Below are 25,996 nucleotides of genomic sequence, written 5' to 3' on the forward strand. Positions count from 1 at the left end.
AGTCCTAGTTGCACTAATGTGTCACTGTTGGCTGCACTTGAAAAAGATGTGAGGAGCGAGCAATAACAAGCCTTTGTTGGTTTGCACCAAGTGTTTTTATTACTGCCTGGATTTAGTCCAATCCAGGCTGGTCTCGATGCAAGAAGTTTTGAGGAGAGACATTGTGTCATGGTACATTCAAGGGTCATGCTATTTTGACGTTATTGCTATTTCTTAGCTTTATCTTGAGAGGCAACTAAGTCAAGTCACGGATTAAACCAGTGCTTCTCATGTCCATCAGTGCACTGGCAAACTTGTGAAAAGAAAAAATATATGGTGTGTGATCATGAAGCATGAGATTTCATTAAAATTTGAGATCCCACTATAAATATGTTTTTTTTCTGTAGTGTATTGACAAAGCAAGAGACCTCCTGGATGCTGAGCTGACTGCCATGGCCGGAGAGAGCTACAGTCGAGCATACGGGGTAAGTGTTTCTCTGAGACAGCCAAATATCCAATGCATGGCTTCATTCGACCATCTCATTTTTAATAGCCTTCATGTGCAGAAGGATCATTCCACAGCAACAAAAATGTATTAAAGTCATGATATATGAATCTCTGATCTAGCCTCTTCAGAAGTCAAAAGCATCAAGATTTACAGCTTCCCCAATGCTCAGCGCTCACTTTTTATTAGCTATATATGTGGATTTATCTAAACATGTCACATCAGAAGATGAAGCAGCAGTTATCCTCTCATACAGATGTTGTCAGGTAACATTATCATGAAAACCATTTGATCCTGGTTGATGCACATACTGTAGCTCCAGCAGCACACACACAACATGAATCTAAATTCTGGATGTTGGTTACAAATAACAGATGTAAACAGAGCCACCGTATGGAGATGACCAATCTTTTTTGACAAATGCCATACAACAAGTTCCCGTGGGTTGCCCAGTGCATTTAATTAGAGATTATGATTTATCTACAAGCTTTAATGCTGCTTTCATATTGCACAGAAGGAGCTTTCGTCCTGTCTGGTTCAATGTAAATTTTGCAACTATAATAATGAATGTGTGGATTAGAATTAATGTATGTGTGTTTGTTTTCCAGGCCATGGTGTCTTGCCAGATGCTGTCAGAGCTAGAGGAGGTGATCCAGTACAAGCTGGTGCCCGAGAGGAGGGACATCATTAGGGAAACATGGTGGGAGAGGCTTCAGGTAACTACAGTGCATGATAAATGGGCACGCACACACACTCAGTCACGTGTGCAGCTACAAATGTAAAGCAGATGTTGGAAGGGCTACCGTTACTAATAGGAAACATTACAAGACAGACACAATACCTACATGCAAAGATTCACACTAATCCCTCAGTGAGTAAGGGTCGACCATCTTGTTGATTTGTATGTTTATTTCTACATTTGAAAGTAAATTTAAGGTAGATTTTAAAAGAAGAATCCTGTTGGGCACTGGTTAGTGTTATTTACGTTGCTTGAACAAATGTCAGATGAAAGTCAGTTCGTAATAATTAGGTCAAAGATATTTTCCACATGCAGCCAAAACTAGGTCCAGTCTGTCCAGATGAGTTTGTCTACAGAAATACAGTCACAGCTGTAGAATTGCAGCTTTGTCAACGAAGTAAGGAATGAGTCACAGCACATTGTCAAAACAGGAAAATTCAGTTTTTATAAATCTAATGTATTTAGAACACCGTCCACTCTGCAGCGTGCAAGTAAATTGCTGTTTGTCGTTCTCTGTTATCATCTCGCTTGTCATAATGGCAATAGAGGTAATCCTATGCTGCAGTTAGTCAAATTTTAATGTTCGGAATTTTCTAGTCATTCAATTCAATTCAGTTCATATTGTAGGTTGCTTATATTCGACAACACCAGTGGCAGAGGAAGTTATACTGAGGATGGAAACTGCTCTGCTTATTGCTGTTATCAATGTCTTTGTTTTTGTAGCAACCCAACTGAGGTGAAACTAATAATGTAACACTAGGGGAAAATTTGAGTTACATGCTGATAATGATATCAGATTTCGAACACGCTGCTAAAAAAACTCCCTTCGACTGTTCTCGTTGTCACGACGATAGGTGAAAGTTGAAGCATACAGTAAATAGACTTATAAATCATGAACTTAAGTTTGTAATAAAAACTGATCTCCCCAAAGACACCTATACACTTAAACTGAAAATATGATCATTTTTGAATAAATGGTCTCCTTGCTTGTTCGCCTGCATGTAATAATCCTTGGAGGAATATTCAGGAAAAAAGCGTGGCTCATTTTCTGCAACTTCATCCAAACCCTTTCTACTTCCTGAGACTGATTATGATTACTATTATTATCATTATTAATTGTGAATTACCATCTTGTATATGCTGTCAAGTGAGACAGGAGGACGTGAGGAAGAACCACAAATCCACAAGCGGTTGGGAAAAAGTTTGCCACCCGCCAATTCTTTGGAATTCGAGACAAATGCCATCCGATCTAAGATAATACTGTTGAAGTTCATCTTTTCCATGTTGGCCTTTTTACAGCTGAATCCAAATGTGATTGTTTGAAAGGCCTCGTCCTTGTATGTTCATGTTGAGGGAGGAATTTAAGTCAGGCGGATAAACTGATAAGCCTTTGATCTGTGATGCACCATTCCTGACTCTTGGTACCGTGGCATCCAAGCTGTTCAGTTTAATACAGCATGTATAATGCAACTTACTCTCAGTCCCCGTTCACCTTTCTGTCTATCATCTCCCTTTAAGATTTTACTGACATTTTGGAAAATCCTCTTCAATGAAAATCAAAAAGACTGTCATCTTTTACCTTAACCGCAAAGACTGCATGTGCCTGCCCAGACGGCTCCAGTATACTTGCTTCAAAATCAAACATGCTGTATTCTAAAAGGTTGCTGAATACGGCAGAGTTGCATGACAAATAACAAAACGAGTAAGACTATCATTCTTAGAAATCTGGCTCATTTTTACAGCATCAAAAAACAGAAAATTAAATGGCATGTTTTGTAACAACAGTTGCTGAATATGAATGTGGCTGTGACTTTATGCCAGCCAGTTTGTCAAAAATTAAATTACTGTCCATCATTTAGCAATTCAATAATATAAATAATACATTCAAAATAGATTTGAGGGAGGTGAAACAGACAGAAGTTGAACCATTAGTTTGGTGCATTATAGTATTTTGAAGTGGGGTTTGTCCTTTGAACAGCACCAAGAACTAGTCAAAGACAAATAAGTGTTTTTTTAAGTTGATTGGTATTACCTAGCTGTTAGAAATGCACCTAATTCTAACTTTCCTTGTGACATTTCAAAAGCTTCTATAAAATTAGCTTGACCGTTGAATGGAAACCATTACACACACACTCAAATCCATGTGCAGTAAAATGAAGATACTCTTGATCATCTTGAAGTTTTCCATTCATAACAGATGGAGGTTGGTTGGAGGGAGGTATTTAGGATCAAGAGGGGTCTTTCTGAGCAAACAGACAGGGCCCATAATAGCAGCGCCAGAGCTTGGGCTGTAATGCCTGACAGGTTTTTTCTCTCTATAGTGATTTATATGAGGCTGACCTCACACATCTGTCAGGGAGTCACTGTCTGTACTCCTTTACTCTTCCTTTGTACAACAGACTCTGCCTCATCAAAGGACTAGAGGCACAGCAAAGAGCATAAGAAAACACTGCACCCCACTGCTTGTGGGTAAATGTATCACTTCTTGCACTTCTGTCCCTGTTAGAGCCCGTGTGAATTCTGGACTCTCAGCTGTAGGTTGCTGTTCGAGATGTCTCTGGTCTTCTGGTTTCTCAGCTTCTGTTAACGCTGATCAGAAGACATTTTTGCATTTCCACTTTGAAAGTCGAATCTCATCTTGCCTACGACTCAACAGTGTTTATTACGCATGGATAAAGTGTGGCAGAAGAAGTGTAATATTCTGACTCATAGACTAAGGCTAACCCTATTCATTAGTATACATTGAAGAGACAGACAGGAAATGTGGAGATGACATGCAACAAGACCATCTGTCCACCATGACGCCCCCAATGATACCCAGTTGCCCCTTTCAATCAAGTTGGATGAAGTGGATAATTTGGCACTTCCTTAAAGCGTAGGTAACTTAAAATACCTGTAACTTAAAATACCTGTAACTTTTTATCCCAGGAACTGCTGTTGAAGAAACTAAAAGATTCCATCTGCCCGTTGTTTTCCTCCACCGTTTTTAAATGTAATTTTTGCATTCAACAGCGAGACCTGGACTTCGTCGTCAGTCCATCTGTTGTATGCTTTCTTCTGTAACCCCATATTGACGTGTCAATGCACAATGAACAAAAAACAGAGGTTTGTGGCTGGAGCAAAATAAAATGGTGTCTGAAATAAAATGCTGCAAGCACCAGTCAGAAATGTTCTGCACTACAAGACCCCAAAAGTTCCTGTACATGTGGAAAGTACTACCCCTTGAGCAGGGACTTTTTTGTCCCCAGAACTTATTTTAGACCCTGGTCCCTCCAAAGTTGGTGGTGGAAATGCAGCTTTAGTTCACATTTTTTTGCAGATTCTACCTCCACTCAAGCCTCTTATCCCATCACGGGAAGCCTACTTCAGAAACTGTAGTATTGAATTCTAGCCTCAGCTTTTAACAGCTTACTAAAAGACTCATCAAAGTACTTTTGCCATCTAAGGAATACAGCAAAAAGGTTACAAATAAGGTCAACGCTAAGTGAAAAGGACTTGAAGTAACCCAATTCCTAGTTTTGACACAAAGACATGTTATATTAGCTTTCAAACTGTTATGTTGCTTAAAAAGATATATATTTAAAAGGTAGGGAAAGTATGGATTTCAAGATCTCATTTGATGCTGTTAGTTGCAAACTAATATACTGTATGTAAGCAGTGTTTGTAATTATAATCAATTCCTTTTTTGTTAAATGTTTATATTATTTGGTCAATGCCCTTTAGATTTGTCTCCAATTCAGATCATACAGAGAGCTGGGTTACTTCAGTGTCCTGTGTGTTTTGCTACCTGTGTTATATCACAATGTGGTCAAGGTTGTGGTTAAGAATATACTATGAGAGAATAATACAAATATATTAATACAGACCTCTGTTTGTGTGTTTTTTTTCTGGCATGTAAACCTATAATCACATGGACATGTTTAAGACAGGGACCACAGGTAGTTATAGTAGTGCCTAGGGTATCAGCTGTAGGCCTCTCTCACGTGTGTTCATTCTCTGGAGTTTAACGATGAGGTTCCTCTCTTTGAAGGGAGTAAGAGAAGAGTAATGCGTATAACCTGTCTGTCCCTTGTTATTTTTGTGTGTTTTTCCTCTAGGGTTGTCAGCGCATCGTAGAGGACTGGCAAAGGATCCTGATGGTCAGATCGCTTGTCATCAGCCCGCACGAGGACATGAGGACTTGGCTGAAGTATGCCAGCCTCTGTGGCAAGAGCGGACGCCTGGTCAGTGCATTAAAATTTGTACAAAGCCCCTCAGTAATCTCTGATCTGACCCCCGATCATGAATAGTTATTTAATTTTAAAGTTAATTATAATCCCATAGCATTCAGGAGGAATAAATCAGAGTTGATTAAATCAGTCTTTTCGAACGGAAAAGGGAAGTCAAGCTCTGACAGAGTTAAGTGCAACCATGAACTCCAGCCATGAAATTCAACTTCATTTCAACCTGTTTTAAGTTGGCGCTGATGAACGTGACGCAGCACCCTCAATCACACTGTTTAGAAATCTGAGCCCACATATCTGCACAATTAAAGTGGTGCAATTTTCCATCCTTTACCTCACTGTTGTTATAATTGATTGCAAGGGGTGGCAGACAGTTGGCCAATTTTTCTTTCTACACTTCTTGCATTTAAGCGCGCGCACACACACAACACACGACTGGTTGTGGGGATGCCGTACCCCACCACAACACACAAACAACACTCACTCTGACAGAATGCCATAATCTTCAACTATGATGTGACCAAAAAATGAGATGTGATTGGCCAACATGGCAGGAAATCTGATTTTGGAAAAAATGACCCTACGAAGAATTTCTGTCTATCTCTGTCTTTTAAAATTGTATTTATTCACACAATCTTAAGTACTTACTCAGGCTCTGACCTATTTTGCTCTCTCTTTGTCCTTTACTCATTCCTACAGTCGTATCAACGTAATTGAAGTTCAAGCTCTGTATTGTCTTGGAGTTCCTAAAAACATCTGGGTTCTTCTGGAACTATAAACCCTCTTGCCCTCTTTTTCCATCCAGGCTCTGGCCCATAAGACACTGGTGCTCCTTCTGGGTGTGGACCCCTCCAAACAACTTGATCACCCACTGCCCACAGCCCACCCGCATGTCACCTACGCCTACATGAAGTACATGTGGAAGAGTGCCCGCAAGGTAGGAGCAAACAAACTTAATGGGTCTTGTCAGTGGTTTTCAATTTACAAATTACAGTTTTTTAAATATTTGCTTCTTGCTTTTATATTAGTCAACATAGTTGACAAAAGAACAGGGAGATTTTAAACTACTGACATAAACAGCCTGAGAAACATTAACACCAACAAACAACATCTGTAAGTAGGAAGTGTAATTGAAACCTGCTTAACAGGATGACTGTATAGTATCAGGCAGGTGACAGTAGAGTTTAAAAGCATTTTTTGTGATAATTGAAAACGACTGAACATGAGTCCAGGTATATAATCAGGCTTGTAATATTAAGTAAATTGTTGCATATGCAGTTAGCAAGCAAGAGGGTTTTGTTGTGTAATTGCTTTAAGATAGGCACGTCGATCACCCACACACACCCAAAAGCTCCATAAATGAAGCGTGGTAGCTATTATATTACTGATTGTTTTGTGTTTGATTTAGCGGAGCTTGTTTGCAGTGATTTATAATTGGCTCGAATGCAACAGCTGCCCAACAAAAATCCAAAATTGTTAACATATTTGTAATGAGGTTGATTAATTGCAGGTTAGATTTGATTTAATTTTGGCTTTTAACAGGAGTTCTTATGTAAAAACAATTGAATATTGGACAGTGTTGTGATTAGTGAGATTTGAAAGTATTCCTCTAATTTGACGGTCTGACAGAGTTAACAGTATTTCAGGAATTTCAGCTGCTCATAAATATTGCAGGGTTTGGTTGAATTTGCATTTATCATTTTGAATTCTGTAGGGATTTAGCTCAGTCTTGTGTAATTTCTGAGAGCTGCAGTAAAACCAACTCAACTATTACATTTATAGAAATGTTGTTGTTCTTAATCTATCATATGGATGAAGTAAGCCTTATTAATAGAATACTAATAAATGTTAGTATTTGTTCAGATTTGTGCTTACTGAGGCCAAACTTCCTACTGCCGGCAGTGGTGACATAACATTATACTGTGTGTTTCAAACTACATGTCACCAGAGCAGCATGGGATTGAACTGCTCTGCCCTGTGCCATTTGTCTAGCATGCAAACCCATTCACATATCGTATAAACACACCCATGTATTGCCAGGTGTTGAATAGTGTTTGTGGCTCCAGAGTGCAGGTCTCATTAGAGGACTTAGGTAAGTGTGAGCGTAAGCGTTGCTGTTGCTAGGTCCAGCTGCACTGCTCACCAGGCGATTCAGAAAATAACACACACACTCACACTCGCACTCAGCTGGAAAGAACGCATCCGCTTTTTCTGGTGTTTTGGAACTGTAGGGAACGTCAGCTCAGTATGTCACTCATCACACTTGCCATGGCTGGGGTCTTACAGAGTGAAACCATGCAATAGTGGGTCTTCTATCAGGGATTGTGGATTAGAAGTAAAAACAAGATTTATGAATCAGAGTGTGAACAGTTTTAAGAATGCAAACACATTCTTTATTAATTTTTCAGATTCATTTTCACATATAAAATTTCTAAGTTAGTCATACATGTGATCTTTCCTAGAGGTTCGTGTGAAAACAATACAAGATTAGACAACACACAGTGGTTCTAAATCTAATATAGATGCAAGTAACAAAAACATTGTAACCATGACAGCAGAATGTTTCCCCCAGTGAGCCATTGGTGAGTCCAGCAACACTGATATGAACAGGACAGAATGTGTATTCTATACTGTAGGAGCAGTAAGATGACGACAACAAATTGCATATAGTTGCGCAACTTCTGGCAAGACAGGCAGATAAATATCTGGCAACACTTGTGATGTTTCAGAGGAAGGATAGGGAATATATGCAGAATCTATCAAGACAAGTGACAACTGTGCTAGTGTGTTTAGCACCATCTGTTTACTGTTAATCGCAAATCACATGCCTTAAAAAAAGGTCCAAAGCTCCATAGGCAAACAAATTTCTCTCACTGACAGAGTCCTTACCTGCCGTCTGTATTTGTTTTGTGTCTCTCTCCAGATCGATGCCTTCCAGCACATGCAGCACTTTGTGCAAGGGATGCAGCAGCAAGCCCAGCACGCCATTGCAGCCGAGGACCAACAGCATAAGCTGGAGCTCCACAAACTGATGGCCAGGTCTGACATTTTTCTGGACGCACAGTAGCAGCAACTCACCACCTGATGACCTTTTTCACTGAAAACATTTTCACATGTCACAGTAGGAAAAGTACTGGTGTAAATGATAAAATGAAATCCATTTTGCTGCTTCAGTTCCAGGTTCCTGGTGTTTTGCATGCTGACTCACTGTCACACTGTCATGGCTTACTGGAATGCATTAATGTTACTAGTAACACCGGTGCTTTTCTTACTATGACAAGTCAAACTGCCTGCTGTGAAAATGGCCTATGGCGGATATCAAGTGTCTACATACACTTCCCGACATTTTCAGTTTAATGAGTGATGCAGTTATAATTCCGCAAACTTTTCTTGATCATTTGATTAGAATAACTTGCAATATACGAGTAAAAATAAAGCGCATCTTCACTGTTAAGCAAATGATAAATCTGGTGGAATTGGCTTTGAGCTCATCTCTTCCAATGGATGCACAGATAAAATTGACTCCATGGCTTTTGTTTCTTGGTACATATCAGTAGTGAAGTTCTACAGTGGAAGTTCAATTCACCAGAAACAATGCCAATAAAGCGTATAATGCAGTTAGATGCAGTTCATTTCTATTAAATCTCAAAAGTAACTTTGTGCCAGCCTCCATACACCCACTTCAGCACAATAGAGAAAACACAAAGAAACTTGCTGAAGTAAGGAAAAAGTAACCTCATGTATTTTCTGCCCTCATGTTGTAAACACACAGGGTCATGTACAGTGCATTCTGTTTCTTTTCCATGAGCATGACCCAATCTGGCATCACACCTTTTACTTGTCCATTGGCGTCCTGTGGTGTTTTTTCAAAGCTGGCCAGATTCTCTGAACGTCTCACCTCAGACTTCCCAATAAAATGATCCCTTTTGGCAGTTTGGTCCCACATAGCTACTTATCACAAATCAAACATGGCACAGTGCCTATAGGTCTCACAGACCAGGTGTGTCTCTTCCACAGGGCTGGTGGTTTGCACCTACACCTCCCCTACTGGGTGTCGTGTTCTTCAGCTGGCACAGCCATGGCAGCGTACCAGTATAATCACCTTGACCCCAGTGTGGGAAAAGATGCAGTGTGGAGTCTATTTCAGACAGCTTTCAGCACAACACCAGATTTTTTTTTCAAATAACTATCATGTGTTTTCAGACGCTGATTTAGAGGATTAGAAAATGGAAAGTTTCGTAAACAGCTGGGAATGACTTCAAAGTCTTAAAGAAGTTGTTTCTATGCTCTTGTGGCCTCATGGAAATATTTGAGGAGGATATCTAAAGCTCTCTCCCTTTTGGTTTGAATGTTAGCTGCTCGCCAGTGCGAGAGAGCGAATTATTACTTTTTGGAGAATTTGACTGAGCTGCAAAAGGTGCAACCTGGGAGCCGACAGGTATAATCCCATGTACGATAAAACATACAGTAGTCTCATCTGGTCTTGTGCACAAACACATAGCAGTCATGTGCGCCATCCCATCTCATAAATCATACATGAAAACACACAAGCGTGACAACAAATAGGCTTTTTTTCTTCTTTTTTTTTTCTTTCATTTTTGCATCCAGACAGTGACTCTCTGAGGAATGCATGTTAGGGAAAACACCTGTATAATGTCAGTGAGGATGGGTTCTTCCAGACGTGCTGACACACTTTCATGAATACAGGTCGGCTGTGTGGTATGGAGCACACCTGGACCGCTCAGTCAGGAACTCCACACAATCACATGGATGCCTCCATACTCTCCCCAAAGAATCCAGTGTAATTTATAAGATCAATAACCCTGGCGTCTCCTGTCTAAATAAACATGTTGTTCTAACGTCCCCAAGCACCCCATCCTTCTCCTCCTGTTTCCTTTTCCCCAAAAGTTCAACCTGTTAACAGTTTACGGAAACAGTTTGGCCTAGACACGCTGAACTCAAACTGTACACTCGCATGGAAAAGCACTCAGAACAAATTACGTAATCCCAAAAGACAATTTATTGGAGGTGCTCTACAAACAGTATTCAGGCTGCTGTTGGATGGGTCGACCATACAGTGCTTGCCAGTTGCTCCGTTAGTGTAGTTTTATGTGAATTATATGTCTTGGCCCTGCAAAGCACAACTAGTTTCACTATTTGGTTGTAAACATGTGTTTGTGAGGGTGATGGAGAGCTAAAGTCCCCTTCAGGGATGCCACAGAGGTCACTGTCAAGTTAAATTAAAGGGAAAAGTGGCTTGGATAATTGAAAATCTCCAGATGTAATCCTAGAACCCTTCAGCAGATAAATGGACTTCTTCCTTAAGTAGTGATACTTTTGATAAATGCCTGTGTGAATTCCAAGTCTTGTATCATTATCTCACTGCTCTTTTAATGGGCTGCCCTTGGGTGTACTAAATGTCACTGCCAACTCTTTATAAGCAATGACAACATAAGTGTGGTTATAAAGTTATGGTTTCTTTGTGACTTTGTTTCCTCATTGCTAATGCTGTCGTGTAGTCATTGAATTTATAAAGAGCTTCAATTGACAACATTGATCTCAGTCATTTTTATGGTCTCAAAAAACCTTTAGATGTTTCTGCTGAATGCCAGAAAATGTTATTTAGTTCATTATTTACAGAATAAGGTTCAAGGGCTCGTCACAGGAGCTTTATTGGTTGGGTACCCCTTCTTTTTTATCTTGCAGTTTTATAAATGTTGGTGGAGACCACATAATGAATCCAAAAGAGACTGATATTTGTTACAAGGTACACCAGGTTTTCCTTAAATAAAGTAAAAATGTAAAATAATATTTTGATGGGAAGAAAGGCACCCTGCTAGCTAACCTGATAGAGCTGGCGCCCCATGTACCAAGGCTGAGTCCTCGCTGCAACAGCCATGAGTTGGAGTCTGACCTGTGTGTCACCCCCCCCTCCCTTTTGTCTATCTTGAGCTTTCCTGTCCAAGAAAGGGAAAAAAGCCCCCCTAAAATTTTAAATAAATAAATAAAAATGATCTTATAATCACTCCCTTTCTTTAATGCAGATGTTTCTTGAAGCTGGGTGAGTGGCAGCTCAGTCTGCAGGGTATCAACGAGAGCACCATCCCCAAGGTTCTGCAGTATTACAGCCATTCCACCGAGCATGACCGCAACTGGTACAAGGTCAGTCCCTTCCTTTCAACTCTAACCCTTCCCTCCTAACCACTCTCTGGCCGCAGTAAATTCCCAGCTGTGTCGGCAGGAGGTTGCCCTGACACTGATGTGTCACCAGGAAAACCTTGGACCCCATTTTTATTGCCCTTTAACCAAACATGTCGTAACATAGTTATTTAGTATTTGTGCACGCAAGACTCGTTTATTTTGCTTATCAGATTGTTCCACTTGTGCTGCCTCTTGTGATGCATCAAAGATATGAGGTGATGGAAGAGTTGAGAGCATCTCTTCTTTTTCTTGTCTATGCCTGTGCTGCAGGCTACACAGATGTCACTATAGCCACATTTTCCCCATCCCTCCTGACCAACTCCCTTCAGTTTTTAACATTTAATAGCTGGTTAATAAACGCAGCAAAACATCAAACTCATATGTTTGGATTGGAAAATTGCAACCCACTGGGAGATCTGTCCCTGAGTAAACTAGAAAATGACATCATGAACAAACGTGCAAGACATTTCCAGTCTTAGAAATCCAGTTTCAGTTTGTGTTATCTTTTGACAGGCCTGGCATGCCTGGGCAGTGATGAATTTTGAGGCGGTGCTGCATTACAAACACCAGAACCAAGGACGTGACGAGAAGAAGAAGCTGCGTCACGCCAGTGGTGCCAGTGCTAATAGCGAAGCCAGCAACAGCGACAGCGAGGTCGACAGCACTGACCATAGTCCCGTGCCCTCGCCGGGCCAGAAGAAGGTCAATGAGGTGAGAGTCGAAAAAGAGTTATACCCTTCACATACTGACACAGAAAGCAGCATTTTAAAGATATGAAGTCCCTGCATCTTGTAAGGACAACACAACTTCAAATCAGACACATTTATGGGGACAAGTGGAGCATTGACTTATGACTGAGATAAGATATATTATGGCAATGACCTTCTCCTGTCACTGTTAGTAGGCAGAGCTTTTGGAAAAAAAGACATTTCAGTTTTGATTCATCTACGCAGTCTCCAGTAACGATTAAATTATGAATTTTGGACTCTAAATTAAAGTGACTGTCCAGACCTTGTCAGTCACCTACATCTACAGTACTGTTGGTTCTCCAATATAACTCTTTCTTTTTGTCGTGCATGAAACAGCATCTGCTGTGTGCTCTCCCCTCGCAGGACCTCTCGAAGACGTTGCTCCTGTACACAGTTCCTGCTGTTCAAGGTTTCTTCCGCTCCATTTCCTTGTCCAGAGGCAATAACCTGCAGGACACACTCAGGTGAGTGAAATGACACACACTGGACAAGTAGTCCAAGCAAGCAAACAAACAAACAGCACCTATACTCAGGCCATCCATCAGACATGGTGCGTGGTGATAGGAGGACCTCTAGTGGTTGATTGTAATAATTCATTATTGTCTGTTATTTTTTGTACCGTTCAGGGTTCTGACTTTATGGTTTGACTACGGTCATTGGCCTGAAGTGAACGAAGCCCTGGTGGAGGGCATCAAGACAATTCAAATAGACACCTGGCTACAGGTAATGCGTCAATTTCAAAAACACCTTGTCAGTTCCTGCTGATATTTCACAGGTAAACCCAGATTACTGAGTTTTATTTCCATTCTCTCTCTGCCTGTGCAGGTGATCCCTCAACTCATAGCTCGAATCGACACTCCTCGAGCCCTGGTGGGTCGCCTCATCCACCAGCTGCTAACAGACATTGGACGATATCATCCCCAAGTAAGTCTGCTCACCATACTGCTAATGTTTTTCCACAATATCAAAGAGAACCATGAGAACGTTTCCTATGCTAACTAGAAGCAGTACTGTCAATGATTGGATTCACTGTTCATCTCCAGGCTTTGATCTACCCGCTGACTGTGGCCTCCAAGTCCACCACCACGGCCCGCCACAATGCTGCTAACAAGATCCTGAAGAACATGTGTGAACACTGCAACACTCTGGTCCAGCAGGCCATCATGGTACAGAGATTTTAATAATTTCTATTTGTCATTACACATCCTCCTAAAATCATCCTCATTGTCTTACTTAGAAATGTACATCAATCTGAATCAGAAAATCTGAAGTTCCTTCTCTGCCACTGCTGTATTCTGTACCTGGTATTTGTACTGAGTAAATTCCTCTCTGGGTTGCACTGGTGTATTGTCTGATGCAGAAGGATCAGCCTGGCTTTAAGTGACCAGATACCTGATATTTTATAACTGTGAGTTTTTGAAGGGCAATATCAGAGAGCAGTCTGACCTTTTCATCCTTGTTTTTCTTCATCCAGGTGAGTGAGGAGCTTATCCGAGTGGCCATTTTGTGGCACGAGATGTGGCACGAGGGCCTTGAAGAGGCGTCGCGCCTTTACTTTGGTGAGCGCAACGTCAAGGGCATGTTTGCCGTGCTTGAGCCTCTACATGCCATGATGGAGAGGGGACCACAGACCCTCAAAGAGACCTCTTTTAACCAGGTGCGTGTCATTTCAGACTGGGGTTGAATTTAGAGGTTGGTCTTGTTTAGTGCAACAGCACAAACTATAGCCTCTGCATGTCTCCTACCCAACATAGATGAAAGGTTTCACGAGAGTTTGTTCCCTCTTTGTTTGCAAAAATTACACCACAAATTAAGCTGTGGCTTTTTTTTAATCTGTTGTTTTGACATTCAGTGGAAACTCAAATACAAATGCAGTAAAATAATTTTTCTTCTTATTTTTTTCTTATTCAGTTCTAAATTAAGTAGAAAAATATATATAATTTGCTTTATATTGGACTTAAATAGATCAGTTTGTAGTAGTTTGTAATCTCTTCTGTTAAATTAGTGTCAAAAAAGCTTAATTGATACACTGTAATTCAAAGTTGTAAAATAATACAACATTCAAAAGTTGAAGAAAGGGTGAATATTTTTGTAGCCATTGTAAAACACATTTTATCACCACAAATGAACTGTGGGTTTGTACACCGGACTATTTACTTGCAGCCATAAGTCATACCAGTGACCTTAGCTCTCTGCACAAGCAGTATCAGATGTTTCCATTCAGGCTGCCTTTGCAGATGTGCACTAATAAAAACAAAATACTTACTGAAATCCTAGATTAATCAAGTTGGAACACTGATGTTTAACATTCACTTTTATAGCCCTGCTTTGGCAAACAATTTTCATTTAATTGAATGAGTCATTGCACAGGGACAGAGTGTGTTTGTCTTATTTCGGGTTACAGGCTTACGGCAGGGACTTGATGGAGGCTCAGGACTGGTGCAGGAAGTACATGCGCTCTGGAAACGTAAAAGACCTGACGCAGGCCTGGGACCTCTACTACCATGTATTCAGACGCATCTCCAAACAGCTGCCGCAGGTGAGTGAAACTACTGAGTCGCTTCGATGAATTTGTTGTACTCGTTTTTGCAGTCTGCCTCAGGTAGGACTGCTGTGTGTACACAGATTTAAAAAAGCACAGTATATATACTTTATATAAGCATTTTTGTAAGTATAGGAATATCAGCCTGTACCACTAAATCTCAACTACACACACACATGTAAATCAGTGGCTAATAAGAATCTGCTGAAACAGCAACTCTAAGGCTCCTGGGAAATTAGAGCTGACATCCCACCAGTTCTGCATTCCTGTGTCCGTTCCAATCTCTCATCAGATGTGATGAGATATGTTGTTTGTCTTTCATGTCCTGACTCGTTCTTTGATCTCATGACAGGAAAATCTGTACACACTGTCTCTCAGTCATGTAAAGTGGCATAAAGAAGGATCGAGATGCAGCAGTGATTGGAACATAATGAGAGAGAAACAAGGGACTTTTTTTATACCTACCTCTTTGGGTGAAATTATTGAACAAGACGACAAAGATAGTGTTGAAAGACAGCAGGATGTGATGAGAGAAGGGGATGATGGCTGAACATCATAGGATTGTATCACCCCTTTTGATATCATACACTCGTATGATATCATTCGCAGCTAGCCAGTTTATTAACTACATTATGAGGGACATTTAAATAATATCTGGCCAGAATTATTTTGTGACACGGATTCTACAAGTTGCAGCTAATTTTCCCCTGATTGTTAGTCCGTGGTAGTGACTTTAACCTAGCTTGTTATTGGCTTGTACTGTTAGTTGTACTATTATCCTGAAGCCTTTCACACAACCAACTGTTGAAGAATTGTTGGTTTTTTTTATTGTTTGTAACTTTCTCCCAACAGCTCCCAAAACACAATTAAACAGACAAAACACAAGACAGCTGTTTTTCCCTTAACCAAAGATTCCACTATACTTCTAAATTGTTTATATGACCTGTGATTAACATTCTCATAATGTTCTGTATTAGTAGTATTCTCCCTGTGAGCTTGCACATATAAACACTGTACACCAAAAGCTGACTTAGCTATTATTAGTTCTGATGAACATGTGTAAGATACATTTGCTTTGGTGGCCTTCTCAAAGTCACTTTGGTAAGTTGTGTGTAGATGGCTTGAACTTTACTTTGTCAGGTCTTGTTGCTTCTGGATTGAAGATAAAATTGAACCCATTGATGCCATCCCTCGCAGCAATCATCACATTGTTAAATGAAGTTTAAAAAGAAATCTGTCAGGAGCTCTCACATCACGCAGCAAATGAAGACGGCAATGCTATTTGACACTGTGGCGTGGTCCTGCTCTCAGGGATAATGCTTCCTGCTGTGACATTACAGTAAGCAGCATGAAATACACGGCAGCATAATAACATGCTGGGAGCATTGCAAATATTTCCCCTCTGGGCATTTACATAGAAATAAACCCTCTCCAGGATGCAAGCTGCAGATCCAGAGCAGGTTACTGCTGTGATGAAGTAACCATGCATTAGCATTTAGAATTGAACTGTAAAAGCCTTAACATTGTCTGCCTGAGTCTGATTTGATGCAGTATAAATCACTGATGGACACATAGAAAGTGAAATGTTCCAGTCATTTATTAAAGGTTGTGTGTAAATGACTTTATTCCATATAAGATCTTAACTTGAGCCTATGTCTATAACACTCTGCATATTGGTTCAGGCACTGTTGGCAGAAGCTGTTTTACCACTGATGGTTTTATTTTACACAACAGACAAAAAAAAAAAAACTCTCTCTTCCTGTGCTACATCCTGACCTCATCAACTCTCCACACAGCTGACCTCCCTGGAGCTACAATATGTGTCTCCGAAGTTGCTGATGTGCCGGGACCTGGAGCTGGCTGTACCAGGCACTTATGACCCCAACCAGCCCATCATCCGCATCCAGTCCATCGCCCCCTCCCTGCAGGTCATTACCTCCAAGCAGCGCCCACGCAAGCTCACCATCATGGGTAAGATTAGGAGAGAACTGCACTGAACTTGTGTCTCTGAACCCATTATATTTTGAAAATAGATTAAAGAATGTCTGTAGTCATGAGTCATATGCTTTCAGCAGGCGTTGGCCGTTGCATTAGAGAAAATTCAATATTAATAGAATCTTCATCCAAACAACAAACAGCTCCAAGGCCACGATTTATTTTCAATTCATCAGTCATGGCAAAGTTCTGGGTGTGGACAAAACACTAGAGTAAAAATCTCTTTTACAAACAGAAGCTAGATGAAACCTGTGATGAACTTAGTACCAAATTAATCCAACAGAAAAACCACAAACAAATTACTTTTTCAAAACTCAGTGGCCAGGGAGCACGTCACCTGCTTTTTTGTTTTTCATTCTTTACTGTCCAAACAGACTGCCTGCAGGCGCAGATCGATTTGTCTGGAATTCTCTGTCCACTGGCTTTAATTTAAATACAGAAATTAATAAGTCTGACAACGTACCCCCTACTCTGCTTCGTGATTTGAAATACGACATCGAAATGCTCCTAAAATGGCCCAGCATTGTAAAGTCACCTTGTCTTGAAGCCAAATCCTCAGATTATCAATCACAAATGGTTCACTCTACTTCACTCTTTTCCACTGCACAATGTGATACCTTGTTCTGATGTATCCCATCAGTGTTACACAACATACTCTGTAAAAGATGATAGCCAATAAATCAGCTGACCTCTGGAGCAAGACTTCAGATTAAGACCTGTCACCACTACAGGCTGCTTAGATTTACTATCAGCGCTCTGTCCCCCTAGTGACACACAATACATTACTTACTGGGATTGTCATTAGTGGGGAAGACTGGGGATAGAACAGGGACTCGCTCTTACTTATTCCACAAGTATCAGTTACCTCCATTAAAGGTAGTATGGCAATTACAGTGTTGGTGAAATCATTGTATTGTGGTCTGTTGAGAATAAGATCGTGGAACAATGAGATGTGTGACATCAAATATATTTTCCTCCGTGGTCATGCTGAAAACTTGATTCTGCTGGAGAGGATGGAATCGTTTGTCACCGTTCATCCAGTGCGTAGATACTACATAGATCACTGTGTGCATAGATCACTTCACACAAGATGATCAAGAAACTGCCCTGGCCACAGTCAACAGATAGAACTGAACTTTACAAAGTACTTTCAGTATGGTACTAGTAAAGCCCTGTGTTCGTACTGCTCCTTTCCATAGCCGAGTTATTCTACCACAACCCGTCACATCTGTCATTTTTGGAGTGCCATTCCAAACCATAAATTGAGGAATAATTGGGAGAAAGCCTACTGTAGGAGTGATGGGGTTCATATTAAATCATTTATTGCCTGCTCAAACTCACTAGACATTGCTTCAGGCAAAGGTAATGGAGATGCAGCTGCATAGCAGCAGGGGAGCACCAGTGTGTACTGCCAAATTTGACCATGTAACGACTCTTACATAATGCCTTAACCTTTTTCGAGCAGTGTATCAGTGATGTGTTTTGTGGCGCCCTCTGCAGGCAGCAACGGCCACGAGTTCATGTTCCTGTTGAAGGGCCACGAAGACCTGAGGCAGGATGAGAGAGTCATGCAGCTGTTTGGTCTGGTCAACACACTGCTGGCCAACGACCCTGCGTCCTTGCGCAAGAACCTCAGGTAGACACACAGTCGTGTTCACACAAACACGAGAGAGAAATTAAATTATTGAAACCTTGCCAATGAATTGTGCGTTTGTTTGTGTATGTGTTGCATTCATCAGCATTCAACGCTACGCAGTGATCCCCCTGTCCACTAACTCAGGCCTGATTGGCTGGGTGCCTCACTGTGACACCCTGCATGCCCTCATCAGAGACTACAGAGAGAAGAAAAAGATCCTGCTCAACATTGAACATCGTATCATGCTCAGGGTGAGGAGCCACTCACATCCATTAGGTTTCTGCTTCCCACATTTTAATAACTGAAAACAGACTGAGTAGGCATTTCCTGCCTACAGTACATATGTGTTTGTTTTCTTTGTTTCAGTCAGTTAACTCACCTAGCAACATTAAGAGACTAGAAACATTTACATTCCCAGGATGGATTATAAATATGCTCTGCTATGTTAGTAGATATGTCTCTATGTGTAAATGACCTTATGTGCTGGGTGGTCTCATTGATGAAATGTTTGTAAATTTGCAATTTTCATATAAAACATCCTTACTTACATATCAAATAGCTTCATCAAAGCTGAGGAAGCATCTGTTTTCAGTGATTATATTGATGAATACCAATCACTCTTTAATGAAAACACATTCAGAGGTCCTTAATTGTCACAAATTAACTACATATATCTGCCGCAGAAAGCCCAATTAGTCAAAGGAGAACACACACATACATAATCCTCCTCACTAAAATGTCACTACAGAAAGTGAAAGTGCCTCAGATGACATATAGGAGGCGAGACAGAGCAGGTTAAGACCCTGAGAGTGGTTTGATTGAAAACCGTACACTGACAAAGGCATTGCAGCCAGCCAAAGAAACATCAAGGCTATGGGAGAAGGGCAGGGCTGAAGTTCAAGTCTCATTGGTCCACAATGGGCGGATGACATCATGTCCAACCATGACTCACTGGTCAACAGGATAAAAAAACAGCCGACTCTAAGTAGATAAGCAGGAGACTCCCAACCTGTCTGTCAGTTGTCCTTTAATCAGAGAATAAAAAAACAGGAGTCAGTGATTGACTGGAAATGAAAGCCTGTCCCTTTTGCTTTATAAAAACTGGGCATATTTTCAAATAAGCTTGCTGAATAGCTTGTTCCATCAGTAATAGTGAAAATTGAACCAGAACATGACCTGCAGAGTTTGCACAGTCAAATTTCACTCAGATTTGAAAACAAATTGAGGCTATTAAACCTTCAATGGAATTTGCCCTGCGCGCAAACAAGCTTGTTTAAGCATGTTTTGAATAGGACTCTGATTTTATTTTCAATTTACTAATAGTGTTTGAGTTATTAATGATGTGTTACATTCAGTTTAAGCCTTCTAAATGGCAAGATATTAAGTTGACCATTCAATCAGTTAGGCCATTAATCAGCTTTAGATAAATGATGAGGAGGAAGGGAGAGTGAGACAATGATAGATGGTAATCTTATTAAGAGTGTGTCACCCTGTTTCTTTTTTAAACCGTTCATTAAAAGTAAAGCTTTATTCTGGTTGTTTTCAGTTCTATCTCTGCACTCTGATACACACCTGCAGGGCAAACAGTCTGACATCTGAACCCAAACAGTTTCATTTTCTTTTTAACACTTACTGTAATAGGACCTGCTTACACCCAGTTTCTAATTTTCCATTACCTTAAACAGTCTTTTATTCCAGTATTAACACAATTTTCTAGTTGTAATTACATTAATATGTAGCGTGGTTTTATATCTACCACTCATTCATACGTATCAACACAATTAGTTACATAAAGTAGTCGTGATATATAGTTAAACTGAGATTAAACAGTGTTGAAGTATTTGAATCACCTTGTGGAACTTGTGAGGGTGTATTGCATAACAGCACTCCTGATTATTGAATAGACATCAGACTCTGCTGTGAAGTGAGTGATGACAATTTGAACAGTCAGTCGTCATGGTAGAGCATACCCAGGTTGAAAATGAGAATTATTAACCCTTTAATACATTACATTCATATTTAGGAGTCTTTAAAAGTTGCTGTTTTCAAGTATTTTCTGGTGGCTTTCCAACATTTCTAAATAACCACATTTCTGCGCTGTAAAAAGTTTGAGTTTCCATTCTTATGAAATGCAAAATTCAGGCTCATTCTCTTGTATCTGGAACTGAAAACAATATGAGAGCTTTGCGTTCAACTTCTCTAAACTCTCAGATCTCAGTACATGGTAATTGCTTTTCAGATGGCCCCTGACTACGACCACCTGACGCTGATGGAGAAGGTTGAGGTGTTCGAGCACGCCGTTAACAACACGGCTGGAGACGACCTGGCCAAGCTCTTGTGGCTCAAGAGCCCCAGCTCTGAAGTGAGACGCTCTGCTTCTTTACTGTGACTGAGTGTACTTAATCAGTTCAACATTCACCCTCACATTTTAGTGGTTCGGGGGTCAGTTACAGAAAAGATAACATACAGACCTATGAATTAACATTTTTCCAAGAGGCTGGTCGGGCAGTCATTTTGGAACGGTTATCATAAGATGCAGAGGAAAGATAGTGAGAAGAGGGAAACGTATTAAGTGTATCCAGTCTCTCACTTTTCTAATTATCAAGGTAAATACAGTAGTAGTGCAATAAAAAAAAAATGTTCCCCTGTAGAATCAGTTTTCTGGGTTCTGTGTCCTACTTTCAAACCACTGACTTAGCAGTACCAAACAGACCTTCAAATTGAATCCATTTTTAGGAACATTAGTACCTTATGTGCATGATGTTCTGCATGTTCATGTGTTCATGGATGTTCATGGATCAAGCAGTCTGCCAGAGATTTCTGTGCCATTTTCCGCACTCGTTCTGATGTCGTGATCCTTCTCTTCCAGGTGTGGTTCGACAGGAGGACCAATTACACCCGCTCCCTGGCCGTGATGTCCATGGTGGGCTACATCCTAGGACTGGGTGACAGGTGAGTTCCTCAGCTGAAAGATTGAAGTCTTGCAATATTTCGAGCAGATTGTTAGAATCATGACAGTGACAGTTCTCATCAATAAGGAGCCAATGTTTCTATTCTCAGGCATCCATCCAATTTGATGTTAGACCGGTTAAGCGGCAAGATCCTCCACATTGACTTCGGAGACTGTTTTGAGGTAAGAAGAGATTTTCTTTCAATACATATTCCACTCTTTTTATAGTTTATCTGACACTGACTGATATAACAACCTTCAACCAGGTCGCCATGACCAGAGAGAAGTTTCCTGAAAAGATCCCATTCAGACTAACAAGGATGCTGACCAATGCTATGGAGGTATGCAACTCTGCATTATCTAAAAAGTGTGTGTGGGTTGCTGTAGCTTAAAGCAGCCGGAGGGGTGTTCATTTTGAAAAGTCAAAAACCCTACAGCAGAAAAGTCTTTTAAATAAGTTCTTAATTTTCCAGAGTTATCCAAGTGTTAAAGTCGCCCACATTAAAGCTACAAATACTCCTCTACTGGACTTAAACTGAATCCTGTCTGAGCTTCTTTTTCTGTGATCTATGTGTTTTAGTCAAAATAATAATTAATCTTTTCCAAGTGTGCAGTGTTTTATCAGAAGTCACGACTCACTGTGCCTTATTTATAATGAGCAAAGAGGAAAAGGAATTAGAAATGAAAGCATTAAGAAATAAATTTCAGTATTGTAAGAGGTTTAAGTTCTATCATCTCTTGAATAACAGGAGAAGTTTTTTAAGTTCAATATGTTTAAAAAGTCTTTTAGAGCACAATTCAGTGAATATAAACAAAAGAGATGGACCAAACTTTAAAACGCCAGATTGGATCCGACTCTTAGCTACCAAATACATCGACCTCTCTTTATTGTACAAACTCAAGACAGAAAGGTAATCCTCTGCTGTTGCGAAAGGTTTGTTTCCATTAGTAAAGTCTGTGTCTGATATGGTGCCAGGTGACGGGCTTGGACGGTAACTACCGGATCACCTGCCACACGGTGATGGAGGTGCTGAGGGAGCACCGGGACAGCGTCATGGCTGTGCTGGAGGCCTTCGTCTACGACCCGCTGCTCAACTGGAGGCTCATGGACAGTAAGAGATCATCAGCTTTTCACATTCAGTACATTCAGTGTCAGTGAGAGAACACAGACAACAAACTGAAATAACCTCAGCTTCTCATGACAGTAACAATGAACTAGAAGTGAAACATTTCAGCCCAGAAAAACACATTGTGAAGGTCAGCGCAAATTCTTCCATTTACTGTAGAATAGAAAGAGCCTTTCTGAGGTGGTCGAGAGAGTGTAGCATTAAATTTAATCAGATTGAGCTGAAAAACTGAAAGGTTGTCCCAGTAGTAAAATGGAAATCGATTCCGCTCGTATTTCGGAGAAGAGTTGACCAAATGCGTTGAGAAGTGTTGTAGACATCTAAAGGTCTTAGGTTTCATTCAGCAGAGTGAATGAATATCTCTGGCACACTCTCAGCTAATGCTGTCAAGGTTGCCTTAATAGATTTATTGTAAATGGTCAGTATTTTCATTTTATATTTGAATAAATAATAATCCAGGGATTTGTAGGTGTTAACAGTTAAACTGAAAGTAAAAACTGATTTGAAAAATGCAGGTCAAAATTGGATTCTAAAAATACCATTTATGGCAGAAATGTTCTGTTGTAACATACATGCATACAATACAGGGTGCATTTGTTAGAAGCGTATTAGTGTTTTCTCTCTATTTTTTTCCACTGTAACCATTTACAGAATTGTCAACATCACAAAAGGACCTTATTTAATTAAATACATATTTAAAGTCTGGTGAGCACTTTGTTTTTGCAGCAGGAAACATAAGGTTTAGGTCCGTAGATATAATATATACATATACAATGAATTTACACAGTTTAAACAGATCTGCTTCTTGAAACATCTGTATTGTTCAGTGAATATTAGAGCTTTAACTGTAAAATGTTAAAAAAAAAGAGCTTCATTTATCTGCATTTATAAAGGTCAGAACAATCCAGCTGCTTCCTCTGTGGCGGATGAAAAATATTATATTTTAATACTTACGAGTAGTAAATGTCAAGGAATTTTTTTTTTTCACACATCTTACCTGTTTCACTTACAGCAAACACCAAAGGCAACAAACGTTCCCGCACAAGGACCGACTCGTACACCGCTGGACAGTCAGTGGGTGAGTCTGCGGTACAAACTGTGGCCATAACTGCCTCCTGTTTTCTACCTGATCATGTAAGAAGATATTTAAACCTGTGACTGTATAATGTCCTTGCAGAGGCTCTTGAGGGCATAGACCTTGGAGAGACCACACACAAGAAACCAGGGACCACAGTGCCTGAATCCATTCACTCCTTCAGTAAGTTAGCAGCTCATTCTGTCACTCCGTGGATCATTTGTTGTCATAGAACTCTTTCGTTTTTTCATTCACAATACCACGCTCTCTCGCTGTCATAAATGATTGGTGCAACTGCTGTGCTATTGTAAGGCCGCGCTTAAGTCCACTTATATTTTATTTTTATTTTTTAGTTGGAGATGGTTTGGTACAACCGGAGGCACTCAACAAGAAAGCCATTCAGATCATCAACAGAGTGAGAGATAAACTCACAGGTAAGTTCTGCAGCACTCAACAAGCTGAAAACGAGAGAATAGCAGCTTTTGTACCACTATTTTATCCCCCCCACCCCACCCCCCACCCCACACACACATTTTCTGCAAGAAAAGCAGATATCTTATTAACACTGTTACAAACTTCCTCGAGTCAAATCACTTTCTCCTCTCAAAAATAACCATGTATACTTTATTGTGAAATAAGTACATGGTAGAAGATGTGTTCACTGTTTCCTCAGTGCTTTACTGCAGAGATGCCGTATAGAAAAATGTCAAGTGGTCAGATACTTGACTTTACCACCACGTTTTTCTGTAGATTAAAGGTCTCAAACAATCCTTAGAAACCCTTACTAGATTGTTTTTTCTGGTGATGGTCTAGTGTGCTGATGCAAGTGTGTTCCCTGCAGGTAGGGACTTTTCTCATGACGAGACCCTGGATGTGCCAACACAAGTGGAGCTCCTTATCAAGCAAGCCACATCACATGAAAACCTGTGCCAGTGCTACATCGGATGGTCAGTACTGTTGTTTTTACGTGATGTTTTCTAGTGTAGAATTTATTTAGGCCAGTCATTATTATTACTTATTATTATTATTATTAGTTTGTGGATACTGCTGGAAACTGTGAATTTCCCCTTGGGGATGAATAAAGTATCTATCTATCTATCTATCTATCTATCTATCTAAGCATGGGCACCCTGCAAACCATGGAAGCAGAGGTTGTGTCTGGAGCAGCCAACTCCAGTGCCTTTCCCCTTCCTCTGAGCAGCTTCTCTGGAAATGTTAAATGTTGTCTTTAAAATGTTAATATGATGCAACTGTTTTTTTCTGTGAGGATGAGAGGGCCTCCTTTACTAATGATGTTGCGAGATGCAATCGCTCCCTGCACTGTGAAGTCCAACACATTAGTCTTTGTTGAGGTGCCAGACATAAACTGCTCCTTCAACACCTTCAGTAGCCCCCACACATTGTGACCAAACACAAGTTTAGCGGGACTGAACCCGCATCACGGATGGCAAAAAGAACAAATGACACACCCTCATCCCAATTTTTCCTGTGTTATGGCAGTACTTGGTGCTAGCGCTCAAGCACACCTTGGACTCTGGATTGTATGTTGTTGACACTGAATGAGAAGTATCTTTAACGTCTGCTTGAAGGTTTTAGAGAGGAAATTTGTTCCCTGATCAGTTTGGACCATTTTTGGTAGCCCAAAGGTGGTGAAGAATTTTGTCAGAGCTTTAGTGATTGCTGGTACAGTGATTTTTCTTCAGGGAATCAGGAAAACAGCTGGAAACAAACATCACAATCAAAAGAAACTGGTTACCAGGCTTTGTTCTGGGCAACGCTCCAACACAGTACAATAAAATGCTCAAACGGCTCACCAACAGTAGTAACTGGGCGCAGGATAGTCGGGCAGGATGTACAACCTGGTTTGGTTTACCCACAATCTGACATTGGTCAGGTTTCTGGAGATTTTACAGAAATGCACAACATTGGCTTTCATGCCGAGCCAGAAGAAATGTTTTAGGATTCAGTCATCGGTGCTATGATAAATCACAGGGGTACCATTTGTTGGTAAGACAGTAGTTTAAAGGTGCACCAAACTATGTTGGTGCAACCAATTAATTTTGGCTAAACAAAAATAGAAAATTACTAATTAATATTAAAGATCCTCGGGGCACAACACCTAAATGGGCGGCTGTGGTGCAGAGGCAGAGCGGGTTGGTAATCGGAAGGTTGTTGGTTCAATCCCCAGCTCCTCCTGCCACATGTCTAAGTATCCTTGAGCAAGATACTGAACCCCAAATTGCTCCCGATGCTGAGCATTGGTGTGTGAATGTGT

The 25,996-nt window shown here is 40.5% G+C and overlaps 1 protein-coding gene across 2 annotated transcripts in view; it reads left to right on the top strand.

Annotated features, from left to right (window-relative positions):
• Nucleotides 1-25,996, top strand: part of mtor (mechanistic target of rapamycin kinase) — an 84,813-nt gene that overhangs the window by 57,932 nt on the left and 885 nt on the right. For both annotated transcript variants that reach the window (XM_035656202.1, XM_035656203.1), the window contains exons 33-57: nt 387-464; nt 1,093-1,200; nt 5,321-5,446; nt 6,252-6,383; nt 8,370-8,485; nt 11,491-11,608; nt 12,161-12,358; nt 12,760-12,860; nt 13,023-13,119; nt 13,222-13,320; nt 13,440-13,562; nt 13,871-14,053; nt 14,801-14,935; nt 16,735-16,909; nt 18,434-18,569; nt 18,673-18,820; nt 20,809-20,931; nt 21,439-21,521; nt 21,630-21,702; nt 21,786-21,860; nt 22,496-22,631; nt 23,659-23,724; nt 23,824-23,904; nt 24,075-24,155; nt 24,563-24,668. In XM_035656202.1, the coding sequence (XP_035512095.1) occupies nt 387-464; nt 1,093-1,200; nt 5,321-5,446; nt 6,252-6,383; nt 8,370-8,485; nt 11,491-11,608; nt 12,161-12,358; nt 12,760-12,860; nt 13,023-13,119; nt 13,222-13,320; nt 13,440-13,562; nt 13,871-14,053; nt 14,801-14,935; nt 16,735-16,909; nt 18,434-18,569; nt 18,673-18,820; nt 20,809-20,931; nt 21,439-21,521; nt 21,630-21,702; nt 21,786-21,860; nt 22,496-22,631; nt 23,659-23,724; nt 23,824-23,904; nt 24,075-24,155; nt 24,563-24,668 (2,897 nt within the window). The remainder of the gene's footprint in view (nt 1-386; nt 465-1,092; nt 1,201-5,320; nt 5,447-6,251; nt 6,384-8,369; nt 8,486-11,490; nt 11,609-12,160; nt 12,359-12,759; nt 12,861-13,022; nt 13,120-13,221; nt 13,321-13,439; nt 13,563-13,870; nt 14,054-14,800; nt 14,936-16,734; nt 16,910-18,433; nt 18,570-18,672; nt 18,821-20,808; nt 20,932-21,438; nt 21,522-21,629; nt 21,703-21,785; nt 21,861-22,495; nt 22,632-23,658; nt 23,725-23,823; nt 23,905-24,074; nt 24,156-24,562; nt 24,669-25,996) is intronic.

This window comes from Morone saxatilis, unplaced genomic scaffold, assembly GCF_004916995.1.
Source record: "Morone saxatilis isolate NCDOM2014 unplaced genomic scaffold, NCSU_SB_2.0 Contig15, whole genome shotgun sequence".
In the NCBI taxonomy this organism is placed as follows: domain Eukaryota; kingdom Metazoa; phylum Chordata; class Actinopteri; family Moronidae; genus Morone; species Morone saxatilis.